Below are 26,540 nucleotides of genomic sequence, written 5' to 3'. Positions count from 1 at the left end.
ACAACATTCATCCATTTTTATTTGTATTTATTTATTGTTGGGAATTAAATTCATCCATTAGAAAATTCACTTATCACCTTACAACATGCAATATGACGAGGCATTACTTACCTTCATTTTCTAGATGCAATCAATTATTCAGTATCCATATTTGCCTTCATTTTCTACTATAAGTACAAATATTAATAATGGATTGAGACAATAGGACAATGAAGGCAGCAAATTTACGCTACTTGAAACATATTTTAAATATAATAAATACTCTTTTTTTCATGATAAAAATAATAAATAATAAATATAGTCTTTCCTAATTTTTTTGCCACAAAAGGGCATCGGATTCCAATACTCCGAAACGGCTTGGGTTGGAAACCATATACAAATAAATAATTAATCATTTCTTTTTCTTTTCGGGGCCAAAAATTAATAAATTCATTAACATATGTGAACAATATTTATGACACCGGCTGACCGAGGGCATGGAAGCTTCCTACCTCGAGCAACCACAAGCTGACACGTAACCCCCCGTTGAAAAGCGAAAAATTAGAGAGTTAATGACGGTTTACGATGGACATAGATTTCTGTCATGAACTATATTTATGTCACCCACGCGTGCACTTTTGTCGCGTCTTATTTACGCTCCAGTCCGCAGGAAAAGCTTTATGAGGTGGCAGATTTCCAGCCTATTTTACTCAGCTGCTTAATTGTAGCACCAAAATCGTATATATAAAAACCAATATACTATTTATAACGTAGGTATGAAAAAGCAAACACTGAAATAATGTTAAATTAAGGACATCAAATATGTTTACCAAATTAAGTGACACTGTTTGACTGAATTAAATTTGTTATAATACAAGTGATAATTTAAATTATAAAGAGAGATGTTCTTACGTACACTACTAAAATATTATGATAATTCAAGCTTGAAATCACTGCTCTTCTAATCAATATCTTGTTTTTACTGAACTAAATCCCGTTGACGAATCAATTTACTAAATGTTGTAACACTACGAATATGAATAATACATTCATACAATAAGCAAATAATTTAGTAAGAGAATAGTTATTAAACATATATATATATATATATATATAATGGCCTTTATTCTCCAAGTTAAACACATGCACCCTGCTTTTGGGGAGGATAATATAATAGTATAGAAAACGCTACTCTTTCCAATGAGGTTGAACAGGAAAAGAAGAGAACATTTCTGAAAATTTGTCGGTCACTTCCACAATTGTTGCATACGTTACTGAGAAAAAAAATCATTATTTTAAAATGCGTCCAACATTATTGTAAACAGAGTTGCATGATCACAGAAACAAATTTATTTTTGGTAAGCAACAGAAAAAAAAAAAACCTAGTTTCAATCACAAGTGACATAACAAGGTTGCAATTAATACATAGCTAATTTGTCTATTTAAAGTCTTAAATTGATATAATTTGCAGGTAATTGCATGTATTTTAAATTATTTTATTAATATATTTAATAATGGTGTCATTTAAATGAAGAAAAATTAAAACAACTTGGTTTTGTTTTTCCCCAAAGTTAGTAAGGAGGAGGACTTTCTCACACGCACACTATCAAAGTATCATGAGAGTTCGAGCATGAGACTATATGTATGCAAATTAAAGTCCTTTTTTCATTGGGCTAGAGCTCGTTCACAAAACGACTTGATTTATCCAAACTTTATTTGTAGAGCTTATCAAATAAATTTTGAAAATTTAAAAGAAAACAAAAAGTTTGATTGTTGAAGGGATTTGGGTACAATTGTGCAAACCTATATCTACCCTAAAGAAGCTGCACCTTTCATAGTGGAACACTAGAACCGCATAAAGAGGATGATATGGACTCAACCTGTGATCTAAACAGTTGCACTTTATGAGGTTATCGATCCATTTGAAACCAAAAATTTAAAAATTAAAAAAAAAATAAATATATATATATATATATAAAAAAGATCGATTTAGATTTTGTTACACATCATGATTGGTACATTGATTAGACATTAACTGGTGGTTACAAAATGTTTAAGGTTTAGAAACATAATCCCAACATAATCACAAAGCTAAATCGATCTTATATATATATATATATATATATATATATGAAGAAGGAAAAAAAAAAGAAAATTCAAATAACCCTAAAAATAAAAATAAAAATTCCAAAAAAATCAAAAACAAAAGGCAAAGGAAATTAATCAGTCAACTCTATATATAAAGCAGGAAGAAAAATGAAAAAGAAAAAACTCTAGAGGACAAAAGCAAACACGGTCTTTCCTCTCAGTCCGTTACTAAACTCACCAGATTACCGCCTAAAAGCCAACACCTTCACGGGCTCCCTCCGCTACTCGTCCACGCGCCACATTGCGCAAGAGGAGAGAGAGGGCGTGGCAGGTCAAAAACGAGCGTTTTTGGGTCCCAGTAGGCCCCACCCCCTCCCAAAGTCAGGCCCTATATATATCAATCACAACCAGTGTGGACTCTTTAGCTCTCCTTCATTCATTCATATCTCGCTGCCCCGAAAACTCAGACCCGGAATCCGAAACCGGACCCGATTCGGCTTACCTCATCCTCATCCTCATCAGCATCCTAGAGACTTTTCATGGTGGGTAGTCGTTCTTCTCTGACTATGACTCTCTAGGGCTTTTCACACTATAAATACTCGGCACTCCTTCTTTTCGGTTTTCGTTCAAAACCTAATCTCCACTTGTCTCTGCAGCTCTGAGCTCCTCCGAGCTCACCGCTACTCTCAGCCATGGGCGGCGACAAGGCCATCAGCCTCGAGGAGATCAAAAACGAGTCCGTCGATCTGGTATATATTTGTATCCGTACACTCTCTCTTTATTTCTCTGTTTTGCGCTGCTGCATGTGTTTAGCTGCCCAGAAAATGATGGAGTGGAACAAAAGAAAACGTTATGAAAAACTCCGATCTAATTGAAATTGTACAAATTTTTTGTGTTTTTGTGTTATCAATATCGTGAGTTCTTTTCCTTTCTTTTGAGTGATTAGTTCTCACTTTGACGACTTTAATTTTCTCTGATCGACTAATATTTTATTTGCTTTCCTGTTTTACCGGTTTTCCGTACTGTCTTTCTGGCCTAACAAACAGTAGGTATTCATCTATAAAATATATAAAAAATTTCCTAAAATTAAATAATTTCTCTTGTTTTTTTTTTTTCGTACTCTTGTTTTCTTTTTGTTTTTTGTTTAAATCGGCGGCGTGACTTTTAAGTTTTGTTCTAGCCTGTCATTTCGGCGATGATCATAGAGATAGAGAGGACACGAGAAAACCTTTTCCAGGCCACAGTTTTCATCCGAACCGTTAGGGCCATTTGGACTCACCTTTGGTGGGCCCAGGGCCGTATATGAACGGGCCAGATTCCTCTCTCCTATTGCTTTTATTCCAAGCTGTTTTTTTAAGAAATATATTTATTTCTATTTTCCAGAGCCCCATACGGTAACACAATCCAAACGGGGAAACAAAAATCAAAATTTAAAAGGTTACGGTTTTGTTTCTGGAAAATGTTAATAAAAAATATTTGTATGGTCTGCGCTTTACAGAGGAGTGTGGGTAAGGTACGCACCCTAAGGTCACATGGAATCAGCGGCTTGACAACGCACGCTGCTTTATTAGAGAACATGGCTGACAACCGAATATTAAATTACCACTACGCGCCCTTTTAAAGGCGTGTTTGCTACGTACCTTATTTGGCGATTTAGAAATATTTTTAGATTAAGAAAAAAATAATTTTGATTTTGCAATGAATTCATAATTTTTATTTGGAGGGTTGATTGAATAATTCCATTTACGACCTGGGTTGTTGGTTTCTTTGTTATTCTATAGTTGCCAAGTTCTCTGTGGTATTTTTAAGCTTTCTTGTTTTGGGATTTGGGCGTTGCGAGTACCTTGCTTGTACTTCATATATGCTTGGAAATTTATTTATTTATTAATTTTTTTTTTTTGGTGAAGTGTCAAATTGTTTATTCATAGTACTTGTAATAAACTATTTAATTTTATTAATACCCATATGTCATGAAGTCAATAAGTGATACAGTAATGTTTGACTTTTTGTCCTTGCAATATTGTTATTGGACACGACTTGGGTTCTTTCAAGTTTCCCATGAGCAGTGAGCTAAAGCAGTTCCCATCTGTTCACGCATCTATTTCGTGAATCTATTGATTGCTAACCTGTGGAAACCCAGCTGTTGAATTTTCTGTTTACCGAAAAAAAAAATCTTAAATGATCATTAACTGTTCTTTTGCTGGCTAAAAGTAAAATTTTGGTGCAATAGAAAAATTCTTGCAATAAGTTGTTTTCTGTATGCCATAATTGACTGCGGGTAGCACCAAACTTAACTATGAACAATGCAATTGAAATGTCATGCGCGCCGGGTTGGCTCTAAACAATGTGCAACAGCGTGTGCTGGTGGTGTTTATAATCAATTTAGATTAATTGTGAAGTGGAAAGGCTTTTATTATATGGAATCATTTCCAAATTTTGATAAAAAGAAAAAAAAGTAAACATTCTCTTGAGTTTCATAGTACAGAAAACGGTTGGTTGCATGTATTATCCATCCCCAATAGAGTAAATTGCTCATTGATGTATAATTTCTTCTTCTTCACAGGAACGGATTCCAATAGAGGAAGTCTTTGAGCAGCTAAAATGTACAAGAGAAGGTCTAACCGGAGACGAAGGAGCCAACCGGCTTCAAGTGTTTGGACCAAACAAATTAGAAGAGAAAAAGGTTTGTTTACAATTTCTATTATATGGAAAATCTTTTCCTCCTCCTCATATATATGTCTTTCGGTGTAACATATAACGATTTGATCTTTTGTAAACAGGAGAGCAAACTACTCAAGTTCTTGGGATTTATGTGGAATCCTTTATCCTGGGTCATGGAAGCTGCTGCTGTGATGGCTATAGCCTTGGCAAATGGTGGTGGAAGGCCTCCTGATTGGCAGGACTTTGTTGGAATAGTTGTCCTGCTGGTCATTAACTCTACTATAAGTTTCATTGAAGAAAACAATGCTGGAAATGCGGCTGCAGCCCTTATGGCTGGTCTTGCTCCCAAAACTAAGGTGAAGAAAAAATGTTGAACAATCCTAAATACTTATATTGGTCCTGCAAATATTTTATTGAATGTTTTCCTTACTTTTTATGGTGACCTGATGTAGGTTCTTAGAGATGGTCGATGGACTGAGCAAGAAGCTTCAATTTTGGTCCCTGGAGACATAATCAGTATTAAATTGGGAGATATAGTTCCTGCTGATGCCCGCCTTCTCGAGGGTGATCCTTTAAAAATTGATCAATCTGCGCTTACGGGCGAGTCCCTTCCTGTTACTAAGAATCCCTCAGAAGAAGTGTTTTCTGGCTCAACATGTAAGCAGGGTGAAATTGAAGCAGTTGTGATTGCCACTGGTGTGCACACCTTCTTTGGTAAAGCTGCACATCTGGTGGACAGCACCAATCAAGTTGGGCACTTTCAGAAAGTTCTCACTGCGATTGGGAACTTCTGCATTTGTTCAATTGCTGTGGGGATACTAATTGAGCTTATAGTTATGTACCCAATACAGAAGCGCAAGTACAGGGATGGAATTGACAATTTGCTGGTTCTCTTGATTGGAGGAATCCCAATTGCCATGCCAACTGTTTTATCTGTCACCATGGCTATTGGCTCCCACAGGCTTTCTCAGCAAGGTGCTATTACCAAAAGAATGACTGCCATTGAGGAAATGGCTGGCATGGATGTCCTCTGCAGTGACAAGACTGGGACTCTGACCCTGAACAAGCTGTCAGTTGACAGAAATCTGATTGAAGTGTTTGCCAAGGGTGTGGAGAAAGAGCATGTTATGCTTCTTGCGGCAAGAGCTTCTAGGACTGAAAATCAGGATGCTATTGATGCTGCAATTGTAGGAATGCTTGCTGATCCGAAGGAGGTAATTTGTCTCACATTTGTCTTTTACCCTTTCACCCTTTTAGGTCCAAGCCTTTATAATGAGACTTTTCTATGTCATATATCAATTTGGGCAGGCACGAGCTGGTATCAGAGAAGTCCATTTCCTTCCATTCAACCCTGTAGACAAGAGGACTGCTCTGACCTACATCGATTCTGATGGAAATTGGCATAGAGCTAGCAAAGGTGCCCCTGAGCAGGTAACAGTGTCTTAACTCAATTTTAGGTATTGAACAAGAAGTATCTCTCCCACTGCATAAAATATTCAGATGTTTCTATCCTTTGTGACAGATATTAGCCCTGTGCAACTGCAAGGAAGATTTCAAGAAAAGGGTTCATGCAGTGATTGATAAGTTTGCTGAACGTGGACTTCGTTCTCTAGCCGTTGCAAGACAGGTTTGCAAAATGAACCTTTATTCTGTGCTTGGTCCTTTGTCAACCGAACTCCCTGGTCTCATATCTGTTTTCGGTTTGTCTTCAGCAAGTACCAGAGAAAACAAAGGAGAGTCCAGGGACACCATGGCAGTTTGTTGGTTTGTTGCCTTTATTTGATCCTCCCAGGCATGACAGTGCAGAAACAATTCGCAGAGCTCTCAATCTCGGTGTGAATGTGAAGATGATTACTGGTGGGTTGCATTTCCCCTTAATCTTTGTAAAATACCATGACTACATGTAGTCCATCCCCCTTTTTCTCCCGTATCGGAACTTTTGATGTTTTGTACATTCTGTAAAATTCGTGCCTCCATCGTGTAGGGGATCAGCTTGCCATTGGCAAGGAAACTGGAAGGAGACTTGGGATGGGAACAAACATGTACCCATCTTCCGCATTGCTTGGCCAAGATAAGGATGCATCCATTGCTTCCCTCCCTGTGGATGAATTGATTGAGAAGGCTGATGGGTTTGCTGGAGTATTTCCAGGTGGGTTCTTGGAACTTCTCTTTTCTTTCTCTAACACACACTCTATTTTAAAGAGAAGTTATACTCCTGAACTTTCTTGGTAGTAGGTGGCATTGAAAAAGCATTTGTAATTGGTTAAAATTCAGCCTACACTCGTGACTGTTCACAGTGTTTGCCGTTCACTATGTTTTTAAGTTTTGTCTTGGAAAATTGAAAATGAGTTACCATGTCATTTTTTTTGCCTTCTTTCACAATGTGCCACTTTTTTATTATTTTTTATAATTCAATTGATAAGTAAATTTTTGCAGTTTATTTCTGTTTTTAACTGGATATTGACTCTTGTTGTAACACCTCTTTTTGACATAATAGAACACAAATATGAAATTGTAAAGAGGCTACAGGAGAGGAAGCACATCTGTGGAATGACAGGAGATGGTGTCAATGATGCTCCTGCTTTGAAAAAAGCAGACATCGGTATTGCTGTAGCTGACGCTACTGATGCTGCTAGAGGTGCTTCGGATATTGTTCTCACGGAACCAGGTTTAAGTGTGATCATAAGTGCAGTACTGACAAGCAGGGCCATATTCCAGAGGATGAAGAACTATACTGTTAGTTACAATTATGTTCTTTATGTTCTTTCATGTTGGCTGTCTATAGGTGTTTAAATGTTTCCAGGCCACCCTACTTAATTTGTTCCATTTTGCAGATCTATGCTGTTTCTATTACCATACGTATAGTGGTAAGTGAAGCAGTGATCAGTTTTGAGATGCTGGTGGTGCTTTTCCTATTTTAGGTCTTATGTATTTATTCTCATTATGCTAAACTTTGTGCAGTTTGGATTTATGTTCATTGCATTGATATGGAAGTTTGACTTTGCACCCTTCATGGTATTGATCATTGCCATCCTAAATGATGGTAAGATTATACACATCTGTGTGAACGATTTATAGTTGTACATTAAGAGTGATAAATGAGTCTGAGTTTGCGCTTACAATTCTGCTAGGAACAATCATGACAATATCCAAGGACCGAGTGAAGCCATCTCCTCAGCCAGACAGCTGGAAACTGAAAGAAATTTTTGCTACTGGCATTGTTCTTGGAGGTTACATGGCGCTAATGACAGTTGTCTTCTTCTGGCTTATGAAAGATACCAAATTCTTCTCGGTAGGAATATAATTCTTGTATCTTCCATTAATATATAAGCTATGAAGCTCACATTTGTTAGGTAAGTATCTTCAAACTGATTTTATTTACCCTTTTTTTTTCCATAATGCAGAACACATTTAATGTAAGACATTTGGGCGATAGACCTGAACAAATGATGGCAGCATTGTACTTACAAGTGAGTATTGTTAGCCAAGCCCTTATTTTTGTCACAAGGTCTCGTAGCTGGTCTTTTGTTGAACGTCCTGGACTTCTCTTACTCGGAGCTTTCATGGTTGCTCAACTGGTAAGCATTTTGCCTACTGATACTTCTTTAGAATTATACATACCAAGTACTTTACTGGATGTTTCTGTCTTGTATGCTTCTGTGGTTGTACTCTTCTGCATGCATTTTTATGCAAGGCTTCAAATGGGATAATATTAAGCTTTTAGAATTCTTAGGAATTTCCAATAATGTCAATGGGATTAATCTAGAAATATGTGTCTAGTGTGTAGTGTGTTTGGTCAAGTAAAAACAATATGGTGTTGGGATTCTTGTCTCTTATGACTCACTCTCTCTATTTACGAACCTGTACTCAGTTATAAAAGCAGAGGAATGTATTTATTTTTCATGTTTTCACTTTCTAAATGGTTGCTCATTCTGCAAAATGACAGGTAGCAACTCTCATAGCAGTCTATGCCAACTGGGCTTTCGCACGGATAGAGGGATGTGGCTGGGGCTGGGCTGGTGTAATCTGGTTATTCAGCGTGGTGACATATTTCCCTCTTGACTTACTTAAATTCGCAATCCGCTACATTCTAAGTGGGAAAGCTTGGGATAACCTTTTGGAGAACAAGGTATGCTGCTGAATGATAATTCTTTGAAATAAGTGGCACAGTCAATTAGTAAGTTAGATTGATTCTGCATTTTCATAATTGACCTCATTCTGTGTTTTTCCATAACAGACTGCTTTTACTACAAAAAAAGACTATGGGAAAGAGGAGAGAGAAGCTCAGTGGGCTGCTGCTCAGAGGACCCTACATGGCCTTCAACCACCAGAAACCAACAACCTTTTCAGTGAGAAGAACAGTTACAGGGAGCTTTCAGAGATCGCAGAACAAGCCAAGCGGAGGGCTGAGGTTGCAAGGTAAGCACCATGTGTAATCAATTCTTTCCGGGAAAATGCAGCTATGCGACTGACTTAAACACGGAGATAGTTTCATGATTGCCGGTTATGCATATGCACTTTGTAATGCAGAAGTTATTATTTGAGATTCTAAGACAATTCGTTACCTGTTGTCGTTGCAGGCTGCGGGAGTTGCACACACTGAAGGGTCATGTTGAGTCAGTTGTGAAGCTCAAAGGACTCGACATCGACACAATTCAACAACATTATACAGTTTGAGGGAGGGCTTTCTTAAAGGGGAACAGAAGGCTTAAGCTTCTACCTTGAATGAGAAGCGAAAAATGAATGATGACGATGATGATGATGATGAAGCTCTTTAGTAATAACCTTGTGTCTTTAGATTAGGGTAATACTCCTCTTGCTAGAAAAGAAGTTTCAACTAGTTTACTTTTGATGCCAATTTGGCAGGGGATGTCTCTTTTGTAGCCAAAATAACTTAAATTACAGTTTTACTATTTGAGTTTTTACTCAATATCGTCCGTCATGTGATTGGCGCTATGTCTTTTGCGTTATTTTACTGTACATAGTAGGAGCCCCTACAAAGAAGTAATAAGGATCCGTTATTATTATGAACACCTGAAAGGCATTTCCTTTGATGGTTGATAATGAAATTTCTAAATTCTTGTTGGAAATAGAAATTTGAGTGGATGTTTTTTTAATTAAAATCAACATTGAAAACGAGAGATCTCATTTCTTGTAAACGGCTTTGCTAGAGTTTATGGTGTTTTTAATCGGGTTCCTTTTATTTATTAAATTTCCACTGGAAAATTTGGTTGTTCTTTTCAGGCTCGCTTCTATCGTTATTTCTTCGTGGAATCTGTGTATTTGCAAAGGCATATTTTCACGTTCTCAATGTTTTCTTATCGAATTTCTAACAAAATAGTATACTTGGTCTTACATTATAATGGAAAACAAACACACACTACTCTGGAGATCGCTCGACAAAATTTGACACGAAAACTTGAAAGAGTTTTTGGGTTTCTTCTTACTTGAATTTTTAATACAATACGAGCTCCATACGAAGCAATCCCAAACTGACCCACTTACTTAGACAACCTATGTCAGAAGGTGGCAGGTTGGACATCACAATCATTCTCACCTAATTGCTTTTCTCCCATATCGTGAAACAATGGCATGGGACAGAGCCAAGAATGATGATGATGGGACAGTGCCAAGAATGATGATGATGGGACAGTGCCAAGAATGATGATGGTCAAAATAAGCAAATATTACATATGAAATTCATTAGAAAAACTTAGCTAATTAGTCTTTTTACAAGCAAAGCTATAATGCATGCTACATAATCTTAGTTCACAGCAGCACAATCATGCCTAATTTCACCCTGCTTTCCATTCTTAACTCCAAATCTTCCAAGCTTTGTCATGGCAGCCACAAAAGCCCGTTCGAAAGCGGCGGCGTCTGCTGCAAACAAGTTGACAATTTTTCTTGATCTGGCGTCAGTGAACAAAGACTGATCAGAAGTAAACAACCCTTTTCCTTGCTGCAGGTTCTTGTAGTAGACATTGTCGAACTTTTGGGGTGTGGTTGGGTCCATGTCAACAGCAATTCTGGGGTCTACATTTGCTGGACACTCTTGTTTGAGATGCCTTGCATATGCCAAGTTCATCGTTGGATCAATTCTGTTCTGGCTTTTGAAACTGTATATCCGGTGAGTGAATTTGTTGCAGTGCGCGAATCCAATTGTATGTGCACCTACAACAAAGAAAATGAAAAAACAACAACAAAGATTGGATCAAAAATAGGTTCTGCATAACTTTGTTTGTTTTTGTTCTGTTTAAGATTTTTGGTTCTTCAAATACCTGAGAGTGCAATGAGATCGGTTAGAGAGAGACCGTGGGAGGCGAACATCGAATTCAGCTGGTCTAACCTAAAATCAGGATGAGGAAGATGTTGTCTCACACTGGCTTTTGTAGAAGTCCTCCCATCAAGTCTTCCCAATTCAACTCTGTAATATGGTCCCCCAGTCTGCACCAAGACCAAGAGAATGCGTTAAAAGCATGCACATTATTTGACTTAATATGGAATGTACAAAGAAAATTCCTCTTTCTTTTTTTTAGATTTTTCTAGCAGTGAAAAGGGATAAAGTGCTTTTGCACCCCACATTGAGGTGAAAATGGATTCTGCACTGTACAGCACTTCATGTGAATGCACAGTGCATAAACCCTTGATCACATTGGATCCTTCTATTTCTTGCACGAGATTTGCTGAAACAAGAATTTTCTTAGTAAAAAGTGCAGTTACCATAATCCCTTAACCTAAAAGAGACAAAAGAAATAATGGTGCTTCCTTGCTTTGTTTACCAGTCTTACGACATCCCTTGTGGCCAAGGCCAGAATGTCAGCACAAGAAACCTTGTTCCTGCACTGGGGCACTCTATCAACAGCAGCCTTGGCTTTGATCACGGTATCAAACCCGTCTCCAGCGAGCGAAAGGTTATCGGAGTTGTCCTTCTCTGCTGAATTGTTCCGAAAAGCTAGCATTATTGAAGCATCACATCCCTATATAGCCAAAAATCTCACACTCATTGTTGCAGTTGCATGTATAAATATATAAATTTGTATAAGTATACGCAAAAATGTAAAGTTTGTGTTAGGAGAAAAACCCCAAGTACCCGGATGAAACAATCATGGAAGAAGAGCCTCAGAGTGGCTGGAGCTGTCACAAATGTCTGCTCAAACTTCTGTTTGACTGCAGCATGCACAATTGCTTCAACATTTGGGCATGAGCTTCTGTAATGTTCTACATGAAGCTGAGCATGAGCTGAGTTCAAGAGGACAAGAAGAAGAAAGAGTAAAGGAAGAGAGAAAAGGCTTTGAACATTCATTGCTTGAAGTTGGAATTGTTTCAAGTCAGTTTCTTGATTGCATAAATATATATAGATGTATTATAAGAATGATATGAGGTGGGTTGGCCCTGTCTGTCAAGAATCTTAAAAGGAGTTAATAAGAGTTGATATTTAACAATAATAATAATAATGAAACCCATAAAGGGATGCTTGGGTTAAAAAGGAGGTAGATTTGAAAACTGGGTGCATGACAAATTGACAAGCATGTTGGCTGGCATGTTCATAAAGATGTGTTTGGGTTTTTGGATGTTTAGGCTTGTCCTTGGGGCTCTGGCATTATTGAAAGATTAAAAGTAAAGTTATTTTGGTTCCTGCTGCTCTGTCATTGTGCCTAATCTATTTGGCACATGACAAGCATCTGGTACTTAGAAATCTATGAGACCATAACTGCTCACTAGTTTCTGCACAATGTGATGCTTGGCTAGCCTCCAAATTTGCTTTATGGCTCATTTTTGTTGGCATGTGGACTTTGAGGTACAATTGATGATGCATATGAGTGAGAGTAAGATTTACCCAATAAATAAAATCTCAGTGAGAGAATGTTGTATTGTTTTTTAAATGGCGGTCGGTTTATAATTTTTTTTTAATAATATACGTGATAGTCTAAACTACAGGGGATATGAGTTTTTCACACATACAGAACTAAGATGCTATAGGATTCGAATATGAGATCTCTAGTCTGCAACCGCCATACCAATTAACTTTTGATTCATAGGTATTTTCTTTCCAGTTGGAAGAGGTCCAAGTTTAGTTTCCCTTCCCTCAAATTTTTTTTTTTTACCAAAAAAAAAAAAAGAACAAAGGCACCCTTGAAACACTGCCACATGGATCACCCAGAAAATAAAATATTGGTAACAATGTAGTATTATTGATTTGTTTGAATGGAGGCAGCCCACATGGTTGAATTCTTATTATAGTTCAATCTAGACAGAAAAGAAACCTTCTTGTGTCTTGCCAAATGACAATTGCTGCCAATTGCATCATGGGCTATTCATATGTTATATAATTTTCCTATATTCCCTTCCATCTTTAGGACAATTAAAAAAGGAGGTCATAATTTTTTTTTAAAAAAATAGCATAACAAAACAAATATAGACAAAGCCATAATATATAATACAAATTATCTGCTTAATTAAAGTTATTAAACAGGTCTTGTCTTGCTCATGTGATTCATGGTTGCATAGCATATTCCTATACGCATGCGATTGATAAACAAATAAATACAATTAATTAATGCTTTTTCAGTCTGTGTTCTTTTTTTGACAAAAGTATCAAGTGATATTGGGGTTGACACAAAGTGTCAAGCGATATTGAGGGAGAGAAAATTCGAACACAAGATTTCGAGCGGGAGAATAATAACTCTTAACCACTTGATCGATAAGCCTCTGTACTGGACACCTTTTATTTTTTCAGTTTTTTGGCCATATGCATATTCAGCTAGAGTTTTAGAGGAGAGACCACTATGAGCTTTATAGCTTCGGGCTCACTCATCACATGGACCCAAACCTAACTTTAGCCCACTATTGCAACATCAGTTGACTTTGGGCTTTGGCCATATGCGACCATCCAAACGGCGTGTCGTATTCTATTGGCACATTCCTATTCCCAATTCTTCAATCTCTGTATCACTATCAGAGCAAGCGCGGCCTTGGAAGAAAGAAAGAGAGGGAAATGGCAGCGGCGTCGTTTAGGTGGATACTGCAGTTGCACAAGGACGTACCAAAAGCCGCTCGCTTCTACGCCCAAGGCTTGGACTTCTCCGTAAATGTCTGCACTCTCCGCTGGGCTGAGCTTCAGTCGGGGCCACTCAAGCTTGCCCTCATGCATTCCCCCAAGTAACTTTCTTTCTCTGAGACTAGGCGCTCTCAATGCATATTAAGTGTTTGATTGTATGTCTAAAAGAGCTATTTACACACCCTTTGCCATAAAAAAGGCATAACGTCTGTTTGTGTTTTTCAGAAGATAAAAAGGTGATGAGTAAAATAAACCCAACTTCAGAAAGTCTTGGTTCTTGGGGTTTGATCCCATTAACATGGTGGCATTATGCTTTTCTTGTGTCCATTGGCTAGATGGGTTTGTTTGAACAATTAATTGCATCTGGGTTTTGCCTCTAATTGAAAATGGCAGATGCTAATAATGCAGTTTCATAGTGACCATGTGATGCAGGAGGGGTACTCTTCACTCTTGTCTTTCACAGTCCCAGACATTAATCACACAGTGACAAGGTTGATGGCATTAGGAGCTGAACTAGACGGTCCTATCAAATACGAAATCCATGGGAAGGTGATGACTAAATTTCTAGACATACCTTTGACAATGCCATAATTCATTCATTTGTACATTATTATTGATATGCTGGATGCAATGATGTTGTTACATAACAGTTTTTTTCGTGTCCAGGTTGCGGCCGTGCGATGTATCGATGGGCACATGTTAGGCCTCTATGAACCTGCCTAGGAGTTTCAGAAGCAAAGCCGTCGTAAAATGCAACAAGCTGAAGACATTGGTATCTTTGAACCATTGAGAAGATGTGAGAAGTTACACTTGTCTCGGATTCCCTTCAATAATCCACTGTTTGATCAACCAGAGATCTATTGGAGCTGCGTGCATAGCTAAGAAAACAGTGTATCCATGATTTAGAGGGAAACGGGTTCATTTTATGGTCTCAATTACCTTCTCCTGCAGAATGTAGATGGTGTAGAATTGTTTGAGTTGTTTTTGAAATACGGGAGCAAGTCTATTTGTAGACAACTGAAAAGGCAAATAGAAATGCCAAGGGCAAATTTGAAAATCTGGGAGCTATACTTTTTTGCAGCATCTAATTTTGGAAACGAGATTTATTCAAGTCTAAAATGGCCTTAACTAAAATGATGGCACAAATCAAATAGATCGGACAGCCTGATACAGATGTTTCCGAGGGATAAAGAGTAGGTGATACTCAAATATACAAATTGCCGAAATCAACCCTACTGCTATTTTAGCCTAAAAATTGTCTCACGAATAGTTTGGTTAGTACTCTAATGCTAAACAACTAAAGGTATCCCAGCAGCACCATTTTTGCTATGGTTTTGTACAAATTCAGATGTTCCAACTGGTGTAGCATTAAGAGGACCCCTCACATATATCCCGAAGAGCTTGTGGCAAATTCAACACAATCTCTGCATATGCTGGAGTAGAAGCACACAATAGACAGAAAAACCATCAGAAATGCATATGCATGCAAAGCCTATACAGGAACAGCGCTGTAAAAAGTGCCCAACAAAAGTGTTTTGGAGTCATTAAACTCTCTTTGATCTTAATATTAAAGTTGGAACGGGTTGCTTTGTTATATTTCAAACATAATCCTAGACCAAAAGAAAAAAATAGTCAAGTGTCATGAGGAGGACAAACCAAAATTTTGAATATCATTTATATTGGCAGTAGTAAGCAACAAAAAAAGTCGTCAACTAGAAAGAATACCTTCAGGTAAGCTCATATTTTGCAAGGCATCCTCTGCATAGGAGAGGGTAGTTGGACCTTCCAAGGATCCGTTTTCCTTTTTGTTCATGGTTGATGCATTTAGACTTGTTTTCCTGTATTGATGCACTGGCCATGCTACCACACTGACATGAGTTGGAAGTACGGAAACAAGCTCCGCATATTTAAGCTTAACTATTACCTTGCTGCAAAAAGAAACAGACATTCTTCAGCATGATGGAAACCTCTTTGTGAGGATGTATCTAATCATGCCTGCAACCAATATGACAATCAACCTGGTGTAATTTAGTTTTATGACTAACAGTCAATATCATGTGAAAATGATAGAAGGCAACAGACAGAATCAACTACTTTTGTCTTGTCAAAGGAACATAGAAGTGAGCAAATTTATCATTGTCCTACTGAGGAAAAAGCTATTGATTGTCTGCCAGACAAGCCAGATATGGTAACTTGGAAGCTTCAGGAACAAATTTCCAAGCTCAAAAGATACCCCACCTTTATAAGGAACGGGTATGGGATACTTCAAAACTGTGTGAGCTATTACTAATATGTTCAGTCACCCACGTGAACATGAATGTCTGACATATGATTAATTACTAATATAGTTAGCACCTCAAGATGTTATTCCACTGATATTTAAAAATATAAAAATCCAAATACGAAGTATAATGCAGGGGGAAAAAATGCACCAACCAATCAAAATCAACCAGTGAAAAGGCAATTAAGTTGTAGGGAAGGGTATAATAAATTTCTTTAATCTGGTTCCCATATAACTCCTTGGCAAGCCGAACCTGCATGACAATCAATAAATTTTTCGTTGATAAGAATGACAATCCGTGAAGATGAAGTAGTAACAAATTAAATCTTTGTTGTTCATGAAAATATTGTGTGGGGATAAATAGGTGAAACCCAAAGATAAAGGAATGCAAGACAGCTGTTATAACTTATATCCCTGCCTCCAAAATAGAAAACCCTCTAACCAGCTTTTCAACATTTCCAATTTTAATTTGAACTTCGCAGATATTACTATTTCATGGATACGGGATGGAAAAAAGGAGGTACACACCCTTCTCCCAACTCTAATTTATACATTTTGAATTAGACACACTCTCCGATAATGTTTACAAATGCCAACAGCATACCTGTTCCCTTCTATCCACGTAAGACTGCAAAAGCTCTCCAATGTAATCTATAAATTTCTGAAAGCAGATCACCAAGGATTAATATCATACCCGGTACTATATTTGAGTCAGCAAGGCCAGTGCAGGAAACCATTCTTACCATAGCATTAGAAGAAAGAAGATCATTTTCTGCTTCTCGTAATGGCAAAAAATATGGAATGGTGTGTTCAAGGACAGTCATCTTCTCAAGAAATGACTTGCTCTCAAGCACACAATGGTACAGGTCACAAGGTTCTCCTGCACCATTGCAGATGCAGATGCAGATGAGTCATCTTCTCCGGTGCTAAAGCCAAAAGTGATGAATGTGCTTACAACCTCATTTAAGATTTTTTTTCTTTCTCGAGAGTAAAAATATGTTTTGTCTATAATGTATATAAGCCCTAAGCCAACCTATTAGGCAACTGAAAAAATGAAAGGGTCAAATGGTGGGTGACCCTAGGGCCTATATTCAAACTTAGGATACTAAAACAATCATTTTACCACCAAGATACTTGTGCTAGGTGCAAGTGGTATCTTGTAAATTACTAGAAAGTACTAAATTAAGAAACAAAAAAATGAGGGGAACTGATCCAGCCGTTACACCAATCTTGATAAACTGAATTATCAAGTATCAACCTTCAGTTTTCTAATGGAAGATTACAAGCAGCAGAATAATGATGTCACATCAAAAAATGATACTTTTTGCTAACATTACTAAAAAGACATGATACCAGAGCTAGACACTTGGATTACTAAACAATTAAAATCAGTTACTTCACAGCATACCTGCATAAGATGTCTCATACAGAATGCCAATTCTAGCCCCTTCCAAACAACAAATCACCTGTTCACAATTAAGACAATATTCGGGAAAACTCTCACCCCAAAACAATACTCAATAAAATTATCAAATAAAGATTTCCATATGTATAATGGTATCTAATATGTACAAACTACAACTGGATTTTAACCAGATTTTCCTTTAACAACCTTCCTTGGATCCTGGCATTGATGTTTTTATTTATTTTCACTCTTTAGAAACTAGATTTAAAAGAAATTATTAAAATTCTCTTGACCTGATTTACAACAATGCACAGTTATTCTTCAACCAGAATGGCTTCTTGGTTTGCAAGTAGCCCTGTCTTGGCCTTTCAAAGGAGGTATTTCTCTAACCATGCTATGGATAATCATGACCCAACCCCCCATTATTGATTAAAATAAACTTCCCAAAATTACCTTATTTCCGACTTTATAAGTTTCTCTAACCATGCTATGGATAATCATGACCCAACCCCCCATTATTGATTAAAATAAACTTCCCAAAATTACCTTATTTCCGACTTTATAAGTAATTTTTTCTTGGATTTGAGGACCAGGCAACATGTTTACGTCTCCCGCCATTGCCTTTCTGTCAACCTCCATGTGAACCTGATTAAATTATAACTCAATTAGATTAGGCATTTGTTCATGTTACACATGAAACAGCCTAAAGAAAATTGAATATCGAATCAATCGCTGAATTCTAACATCAAAGGATTAAAGGGAGCCACAGTAAATCCCAATCACTTTTAAAGTATCGGATAAAACCATACCCGCTCTCTTATTGTAGCTAGTAGTCCATCATTCCATTGTTCACCATCCAAATTAATCTCTGCAACAAAAATATATTTTACTTCTTAACCATACCAGAGGAGGTGAACCAAAATTATTTAAAAAAATTAACACAAACAAAGCTTACACAACCTTTTAATCAATAGGAAGACTTGGAGAGAGCATTTAGAATATTGGATGAGTTATATTGTTATTTATACATTCAGCTTAAGTTATCTCTAAGATCTCTGAAATGGGAACCACAGTAATTCCAATGCAGGCTAGCCATCAAGACTAGTAATTCCAACACATCCTTTGTGGGACTCAGGGTATGATAGTATTCCCCTTTTAGTTGCTGGCATCCTCATCATGAGATTGATTTCACACACTTATCCACGACCTAAAATACCACAACCTGATCATGGTTGGGTTCCTCATACCAGTATACAGCCCTAAGATCACCCCAGTACACAGAGGATATGGGAATTGAGGTATCACACCCCACCTTTGCCCTCCTCCAACAGCATTTAGGAACCCATGAAGAAAAGAAAAAGAAACTTGACGTGATGCAAAGCTAGATACTACTGATTACTTTTGAAATGAAGCATTAACACATAACTTTTTTTTCAACAAAAATGCTAGTCATACCACATTTGTATACCACATTGTGTACCACCTCTCTAAAAGAGGTGAGCCCCATTGTATTGGTGGGCTCCACCTCTATTAGAGAGGTGGTACACAATGCGGTATACAAATGTGGAATGCCTAGCATTGCTCTTTTTTCAAAGATACCTTGAGTTTGTAAAGCCCGTGCAGCTTCAAATTCTTTTTGTAGACGCTCATAAATTGTCTTGTCAGCATCCCTATTAAATCAATAGAATCACCAAGACATTAGTACGAGAAAATACATGTCCATCGAGAACAATGATAATATTGCTATTATGCATCAATCTGTTTGCAGCCATGGCAATATATAAACCCCAACACATGATGAAAATGGAAGGTGCTATGTACAATACAAGAAAATTCAAAACATAACTGGAAAAATGACGAACAAGTAGTTCTTTTCTTCGGAGGCATACATAGAAGTGCCTCCAAATGATTCAAATGATTAGCTTGTTTGATTAATTCAGGTAATATCCACACTTTTCAGAAAGAAATAAAACGCAGGTGCATAACCATAAGTCACTAAGTATTTTCTTTTCACTGGTGTATTAAATATGTATGCAAATAAGTACATATATATTACGTATTCACACAAGTCTCTAATTTATCATTCTTCTGGTTATTTTCAAGAATACAAAATTGCATGCAAAAGAATGATGAATCAAAAAGGCCCAAATCCAAAAAAAGTTAATAGGCCCAAAATTCACAAAAGTCATACGAAAGCATCACGTGATTCAGAAATGTTTTTGGTCTTTTTCCGAAAGATATTTGAAGTGAGTTTCAACGACCAGCATATCATAATCAATCTCATACTCAAAATAGAAATATACGAAGAAACAGTGCTACCCACAGCTTAGTAAAAGATCTGAAGGTCATTGACGAACAGCTTAGTAAACCCCTTGGGATCACAAAAGTCAGTTGAAGCTAAAATGTTATTGCACTTGACATTTAATCACAAAGAAAGAAAGAACCATAATAAGGCTATGTTAATTATCTCAAGGTCGAAATGGATTCTTAAATTCACCTATCATTCATCAAACCTGTCTAATTTATAAAATTACAATTTCTTCTGGTTATTTTCAAGAATACAAAATTGCACGCAAAAGAATGATGAATCAAAAAGGCCCAAAACCAAAAAAAGTTAATAGGCCCAAAATTCACAAAATTCATACGAAAGCATCACGTGATTCAGAAATGTTTTTGGTCTTTTTCCAAAAGATATTTGAAGTGAGTTTCAACGACCAGCGTATCATAATCAATCTCATACTCAAAACAGAAATATACGAAGAAACAGTGCTACCCACATTTTTGAGATAATCAAGGAACTGGACTCCATTTTGGGTGTGGCCAAAGCATCTAAAATGCCTGCAGTTATAAACATAGATTTGCAATAAGATTTCTTAGTAGATTTCTTACTTTCTTCTTCCACTGTTCGACAATATTTTTTTTCTCCTATTTTGTTGCATACATACATACTCTCTAAAATGATAGGGTTTTAGTAAGTGAAATTCTCCAAAAACATGTCCGACAAAGATGAACAAAGTTTACACAACGCATATATTACTGAGTCCAGAGGAGCGACTCCAAGAAAGCCTTTGGAATTTTAAGTCACTCAAAACATGAGTACTTCATAATATTTTTAAGCAATAACAGTTCCATAAAAGTACCTATGATCTCACAATAACCAAAAGCTTGATGATGAATGAAGAGTTAAAAATTTCCTGAGAAAGCCTTACCTAGAAAGACGCTCTGCTAAGTCACTATGCCGTTTGAGAACATTTGTCCCTATCAAGTACAGGAAAAGCTTTAGCCGCTTCATAATAAAGAAACATTCTTATACATATATGCAACACAGAACGGAGACAAATAAATATGAAAATAGACTGTTACATCTAGCCCGTGTCGCGTCTAACGAAATGTCTTCCTCTTGCAGAAAACTCTGTTACAAATCAACAAAAAAGTACCACATTGTGATAAAATCCTACACAACACCAAAGCACTAATAGCAACAAATTGACTGTACCAATCACAATAACCAAACTCCAATGAACTTAAAAATGAAAAATAAAATATCACACTAAAAAAGAGTGACAAGTAAAAACCATTACCATGTCTCCCATTAGGGCATAGGGACGTCCGCTTAGAGATTCAAATTGCTGCATTATTCAGCAGAAATTGTACTCAGCAATCCATAACAAGTCATATTTGCAGCGACACAATTGAAAATAACAGTAACTGAAGCAATGGTGAAGAAATCAATATAAATATGAAAAAAAAACAAAAAAATCAATTCAATTTCTCAGCAAAAATATGTATTTACAGTAATTTAATCGAAGAATTATGAACAAAAGACCTTACCCTGCGAGAGGAGTCTCCAAGATAAGCCATTTTCCTCGGTCTCCTCCTGTACGGCTCTTCTGTGTCGCTGTAATCCATTCCTCTCACATAGAGAGAGAGAGAGAGAGAGAGAGAGAGAGAGAGAGAGAGAGAGAGAAGGGGAAGGGCCGCGGGGGGGTTGGGGAAGAAGGGGGAAGAAAAACAAGCTCGGATTGGCTCGCCGGAATCAAAATTAGGGCTTCGTTGGAAATCGGGTAAAATCTACCCGACCCGATATTAAAGGCGGGTAACCAACTGGGCCGCCAAGTAGAGTTCGATGTCCTTCGCTCGCAGACAGGGCCGAATGAGGCAACTCGGTACTAGTAAGAAGTTCATCTCTGTTTTTTTTTTCTTTCAAGAATTATTTCCTTACCTCCATTCAAAGAAAAATAAAATGTGTACTTTGTTCTTTTTGCCTTTTTCTATTGAGAAAAAAAAAACATGAAATTAAAATTTCTTTTTAGACACCAAAACAAAAGACGTACGAAATTTGAACAAATTCATAAATATTGTGACTTCTACATTTTCGTTAGATCCCTTCGAGTGTAGAGCCATTTAGTTCATTGTCCAAAAATAAGTTTTAATATTACAATGCAATTTTGAAATTTTTGGTTAAAATTTTCACTTCTCAATATCTTTTAATATACGAGAAGTATTTAATATTGAATTTGAAAATTGTTTTAAATTTAAAAATGATGAACTTACATGCGAAAATATTACATTTAATTAACAATCACACCTCACTAACTAGTATTTCATCTAGTTGTATTTGTCTCCAGTTGATTGAAGGAGGTCTGAAATTCGACTTCTATGGATGACGATGGCGATATATATTTGTGATGAATTCAATAAGTAGTTGTTGTGTATCTTTGTTGTAGGTGTATTGGTCCGTTACAAAAGTATCTTGTAAATGTCCAATCTTTTAAATACCACTATTATTATAATAAAATTCTCGAATAACAATGTTATTATAGAAAATCAACAATATCAATAGTATTGACATAATATTGATACTTTATTTATGTCATATCAAGGCTCTTTGAGACTTTGTCTAAAAAATAAATAAAAATATTACTTGAGACTATTTGTTATCGAAATAATGAGATAATATTAATAGTATCAACATCATATCGAAATAATATTGATATAATAGCATTGTTTGCTACAATAATAGTACTATTTAAGAAATTTACTACAAGAATAGTGATATTTTGAGAGAATTTCTCAAAAGTATATCAAACTTGTGTCTTTTTTTCTTGTTGTCCTTTTTAGTGGGTTATGTCCTCTTTCTCTCTACATTTTCTTATAAAAAATTATCAATATTGCCCTTACTTTTGTGAGTTAGTCTTAAACCAAGAAATGAAGCTCAAACTCAAGTTGGTTTGTTAGAAGATTAGGATAATCACAATTCTCAAACTAAGTGAAAGCAATTTATAGACTAAAGATCTTTTGATAGGCCGAAACTTACATGTAATGAGGTCATAATTCCTCTTTCTATGTGCATCTCTCATCGGGTGAGATGCTCAGAGATAAAATGATCTCGTGACACGTAAGTTTCCCGAATGATACAATTTTAACTACAAAAATTGTCAAATTAATTTTTTACTAAAAGGAAAGGAAAAAAAAAATTCAATTGTATGAATACATAAATAGCCCAATATTATATAAATTATTTGCATTTATATCTATATATGTAAAGTAAATGACCGTTATATTTAATTTTTCAATAATTTAAAAATGCATATATATCAAAATACATGTACTTCATTTTAAAAGTATAAATACGTAAAATAATAGTGTATTAAAATACAAAATCAATTTTGAAAAAAAGTTCATGTTCAAATTAAAAGACTCTATTTACAATTTCATTATCTTTTTTATTTGGGTTATACACTCTTATATGTCACAACACTACTATTGGTTTGTCGACCTAATTTCTAAATTGAATACACCACTAAGATTTGAAACTTGCATGTAATAAAACTTCTGAAATCAAATTTCAAAAATCGTGAAAAATAATATAAAGAAAAAATCTAAAAATTAAAAGTTAAAATCCTTTTACACTTGTGAAAAAAAATAAAGAAAAAATACAAGGCGAGACCTTGTGAGAGCTACCGAGAGAGAAGAAACGAAGAGAGAGAAAAACAAAAGAAAGAAAGAGAGAGAGAGAGAGAGAGAGTATTAGCAGAAGCGATCGAGAGCTACACAGAGCGAAGTTCGAATATAAATCAGCAACACCAAAAAATAAAAATAAAAAAGCAGTGAAATTTTCAAAAAGAAAAAAGAAAAAAAGAGAGGAAAAGAGCCGAAGAGAGACAGAGCGAGAAAGCGAAAGGCAAAGCTCCGAAGTCACTAAGGTTCGATTTTCTCTGCAATTCGCCGAGCTCGTTAAGGTCAGAGTTCAATCAATCTCGAAAGCCCTCTCTCACACACACTCCCCAAGCTTTACTATTTAATTTTGTTTTGGCGCTTCATTGCGCCTTTTTGTTCCTCTGCAATTCGATTTTTCTGCAATTCAAGCTCTGTTTTCTCAACTTCAATCCGTCCAATTCACTGATCTCATTCCCTGAACTTCAAATTTCGTGTCTTGAAGTTGAAAGCTTGTGAATTGCGTGAAATAAAGTCTGGGTTTGGATTGGCGCGGTGGTGTAATTTACGGTTCATTGGAGTTTGTAAAGAGTATGGTCGTCTGAACCCAAATTTTGGTGATTCAAAGTTAGGGTTTTTGATTTATAATGGTTTTCAATAATTTAAGCTTGCCTATGTGTCTGTTTGTTGGGATTTAGCGAGCTGTGTACTGGGGTTGATCTCTAGGGTTTTGGTCTTGAGAAGATGGGATTTGGTTTTGCATTGTGTGGTTTGTGGGTGGGACAATTTGGGGTCGTTTGGAAACAAGGGTAACCGTATTCCAGTTTGAGATTGGGGGTTTTGGGGGCTATTTTGATTTGGTGGATGGTGTGTGCCTCTGTTTGTCGGGATATGCAGAGTGTTGAGATTGATTTGCAATGAACGATATGGAGGAGTTCAAATTCTGGGTTTTCTGGAAACAGTATTAACGGTAATTTGGCTTCTGGTGGGGTTACTGGGGGATTTGCAGTTTCTTGTGGATGGTGTATGAATCTGTTTGTTGAGAAATGCAACCTCAGCAGTTCTCTAGAATTGATTTGGGTGATTTGAAAGCGCAGATAGTGAAGAGGATTGGGGCCGAGAGGTCAAAGCGGTACTTTAATTACTTGAATAGGTTGTTGAGTCAGAAGCTGAGCAAGAAGGAATTTGACAAGTTGTGTCACCGGGTGCTAGGAAGTGAGAATTTGCCACTGCACAATCATTTTATACGGTCAATCTTGAAGAATGCATGCCAAGCCAAGACCCCACCACCAATACATTCATCAGTTCCTGCAAAACCTGGGATACAAGCTGCAAACAGTTCTCCAAGTAGAGAAGACGGGCAGGAGCAAAGTGGGACCCTCTTTCCAAATCAAAATCAAAATGTACCCGTTTGGCAGAATGGGGTTTTGCCAGTGTCCCCACGGAAGGGTAGGTCCGGGATACGTGATCGGAAGCTAAGGGATAGACCAAGCCCACTTGGACCAAATGGGAAGGTCGATAGTGTGTCACATCAATCCATGGGTTCAGAGGACAATGGCAGTAAGGTTATTGTGGAAAATGGGGATGTGCATCCATATGATTATCAGAGACCAACGCAGCATCTTCAAACAGTTGCTGAGCTACCTGAGAGTGAAAGAGATGGTGCAGTTCGGCAACCCATAGAAAAACCACGGATACACAGCAAAGACCAGGCCAACTTAGCTGTTATTGAAGATGAGGAAGAGGTGGAACAATCAAACCGCTTAAGTTTCTCAAGAAGTCCTCTACTTGCGCCACTTGGGATCCCATTCTACCCAGCCAGCATAGGTGGGGCCCGCAAAGCTTTGCCCGTGGGTAGCAGCTGTGATTTCGTTAGCTATTATGACAATGGGGGATTGTCAGATTCGGAGACGCTTAGAAAACGAATGGAGCAGATTGCTGCAGCACAGGGTCTTGGAGGTGTTTCTACAGAATGTGCCAATATGCTGAATAATGTGTTGGATGTGTACTTAAAGCGATTGATTAGGTCCTGTGTTGAGTTGGTGGGAGCAAGGTCTACATCAGAGCCAAAAAAGAGTGCTGCACCAAAGCAGCAGATTCAAGGAAAGATCATCAATGGCATGTGGCCAAGCAATCACTTGCATATGCAGAGTGGCAGTGGCCCCGTGGAAGAGCAAAGACCACGGTGTTCAATATCTTTGCTTGATTTTAAGGTTGCAATGGAGCTAAATCCACAGCAACTTGGAGAAGACTGGTCATTGCTGCTGGAGAAGATTTGTATGCAAGCATTCGAGGAATGAAACATCCCTGTGAAGATATATTCATCCCAACGTTGTGGTTGGGTCGGTCTGTTCTGGTTCAAAGGTCCTGACACCACCAGATGTTCGAGATCATTGATACAAATAATTCTTATCTCATTGCCAGGACGCACCAGATGGTTCCTAAGTGGGTAAAGTTTTGGGTCTCGCAAGGTGAAATCATCTGTTTGAGCATCAAATGTCTGAATTTGCTTGCTGCGGAGCCAGAACTGATCCAGAATTATCTAACTTAACCAATCAAGGGGTGCTTTCAAACTGAATGCCCATGTTTGGTTGTTCTGTTGTATGTTTAACGTAGATGCTGCTGTATTTGCTATCACACCAGATCTCAAGATTTCACTGTAATTGCAGCCAATGAAGAGGAAATATAAGAAAATTTTGCAGGGATACTGTTCTGTAGCTTGGTGAGAGGTACAATCGCTTGTGTAAGAGCTGCAGTATGCTCTGTATGTATTTTTAGAATCTTAGAATTGATTGAAATTTCAATATCAATAACACATTGACATCAATTGAGCTGTCCTTATGGCATGAATTTTTTTTTTTGGGTCAAGGCCTTATGGCATGAATTTAGTTCTCAAAATTTCCAGCTGCCAAATGATCATCCTCTACTCAGATGTTCTCGTAGAGATATGTGAATGTATATTCAACCATTGATCGTGCAAATAATTGTGGTGGGTATACTTCAGCATGCAAAAACAGAAACACAATCACTCACATGTCTGAAACTACTGACAATTGATTTTTGATTGGTAAGCTGTTTTTATCTCATTATTGCTGATAAAAAATGAAGTGTTTTTTTCTACACGACCAGGA

The 26,540-nt window shown here is 37.0% G+C and overlaps 5 protein-coding genes across 7 annotated transcripts; 3 read left to right on the top strand and 2 right to left on the bottom strand.

The window, feature by feature from the left end:
* LOC18793814 (plasma membrane ATPase 4) lies at positions 2,487-9,818 on the top strand. Its single transcript, XM_020555551.1, has 17 exons — positions 2,487-2,609; positions 2,724-2,816; positions 4,631-4,750; positions 4,848-5,084; positions 5,181-5,942; positions 6,037-6,159; positions 6,251-6,355; positions 6,441-6,585; positions 6,713-6,877; positions 7,226-7,464; positions 7,563-7,595; positions 7,690-7,771; positions 7,860-8,020; positions 8,133-8,306; positions 8,675-8,857; positions 8,966-9,147; positions 9,309-9,818. The coding sequence occupies exons 2-17, from the start codon at positions 2,760-2,762 to the stop codon at positions 9,403-9,405; spliced, it is 2,865 nt and encodes a 954-aa protein (XP_020411140.1). The 5' UTR covers positions 2,487-2,609; positions 2,724-2,759; the 3' UTR covers positions 9,406-9,818.
* On the bottom strand, positions 10,148-12,273 carry LOC18790823 (peroxidase 16). The gene is made up of 4 exons (XM_007227411.2): positions 11,819-12,273; positions 11,508-11,705; positions 11,007-11,172; positions 10,148-10,899 (listed from the first exon to the last, which is right to left on the bottom strand). Exons 1-4 carry the CDS (start codon positions 12,029-12,031, stop codon positions 10,493-10,495), a joined length of 984 nt encoding a protein of 327 aa, XP_007227473.1. The 5' UTR covers positions 12,032-12,273; the 3' UTR covers positions 10,148-10,492.
* Positions 13,398-14,843, top strand: LOC18790272. The gene is made up of 3 exons (XM_007224352.2): positions 13,398-13,887; positions 14,203-14,335; positions 14,453-14,843. Exons 1-3 carry the CDS (start codon positions 13,724-13,726, stop codon positions 14,507-14,509), a joined length of 354 nt encoding a protein of 117 aa, XP_007224414.1. The 5' UTR covers positions 13,398-13,723; the 3' UTR covers positions 14,510-14,843.
* Positions 14,889-21,688, bottom strand: LOC18789140. Of its 3 annotated transcripts, none has more exons than XM_007223797.2 (13): positions 21,304-21,688; positions 21,054-21,101; positions 20,836-20,884; positions 20,682-20,730; positions 19,072-19,142; positions 18,282-18,340; positions 18,019-18,117; positions 17,476-17,533; positions 16,811-16,947; positions 16,672-16,728; positions 16,223-16,320; positions 15,512-15,714; positions 14,889-15,219 (listed from the first exon to the last, which is right to left on the bottom strand). In XM_007223797.2, the coding sequence occupies exons 1-13, from the start codon at positions 21,379-21,381 to the stop codon at positions 15,155-15,157; spliced, it is 1,071 nt and encodes a 356-aa protein (XP_007223859.2). In that variant the 5' UTR covers positions 21,382-21,688; the 3' UTR covers positions 14,889-15,154. The 3 variants fall into 3 exon arrangements, with proteins under 3 accessions (XP_007223859.2, XP_020411147.1, XP_020411148.1); XM_020555558.1 differs by lacking the exon at positions 14,889-15,219 and adding an exon at positions 15,226-15,396; XM_020555559.1 differs by lacking the exons at positions 14,889-15,219; positions 21,054-21,101; positions 21,304-21,688 and adding exons at positions 15,226-15,396; positions 20,250-20,310 and having other exon boundaries at positions 20,836-20,888.
* On the top strand, positions 23,206-26,259 carry LOC18788839. The gene has a single exon (XM_007222593.2). The coding sequence runs from the start codon at positions 24,456-24,458 to the stop codon at positions 25,707-25,709; it is 1,254 nt and encodes a 417-aa protein (XP_007222655.1). The 5' UTR covers positions 23,206-24,455; the 3' UTR covers positions 25,710-26,259.

The sequence above is a fragment of the Prunus persica genome, chromosome G1, assembly GCF_000346465.2.
Source record: "Prunus persica cultivar Lovell chromosome G1, Prunus_persica_NCBIv2, whole genome shotgun sequence".
NCBI lineage: Eukaryota > Viridiplantae > Streptophyta > Magnoliopsida > Rosales > Rosaceae > Prunus > Prunus persica.
This window is presented reverse-complemented; position numbering and strand designations above follow the sequence as displayed.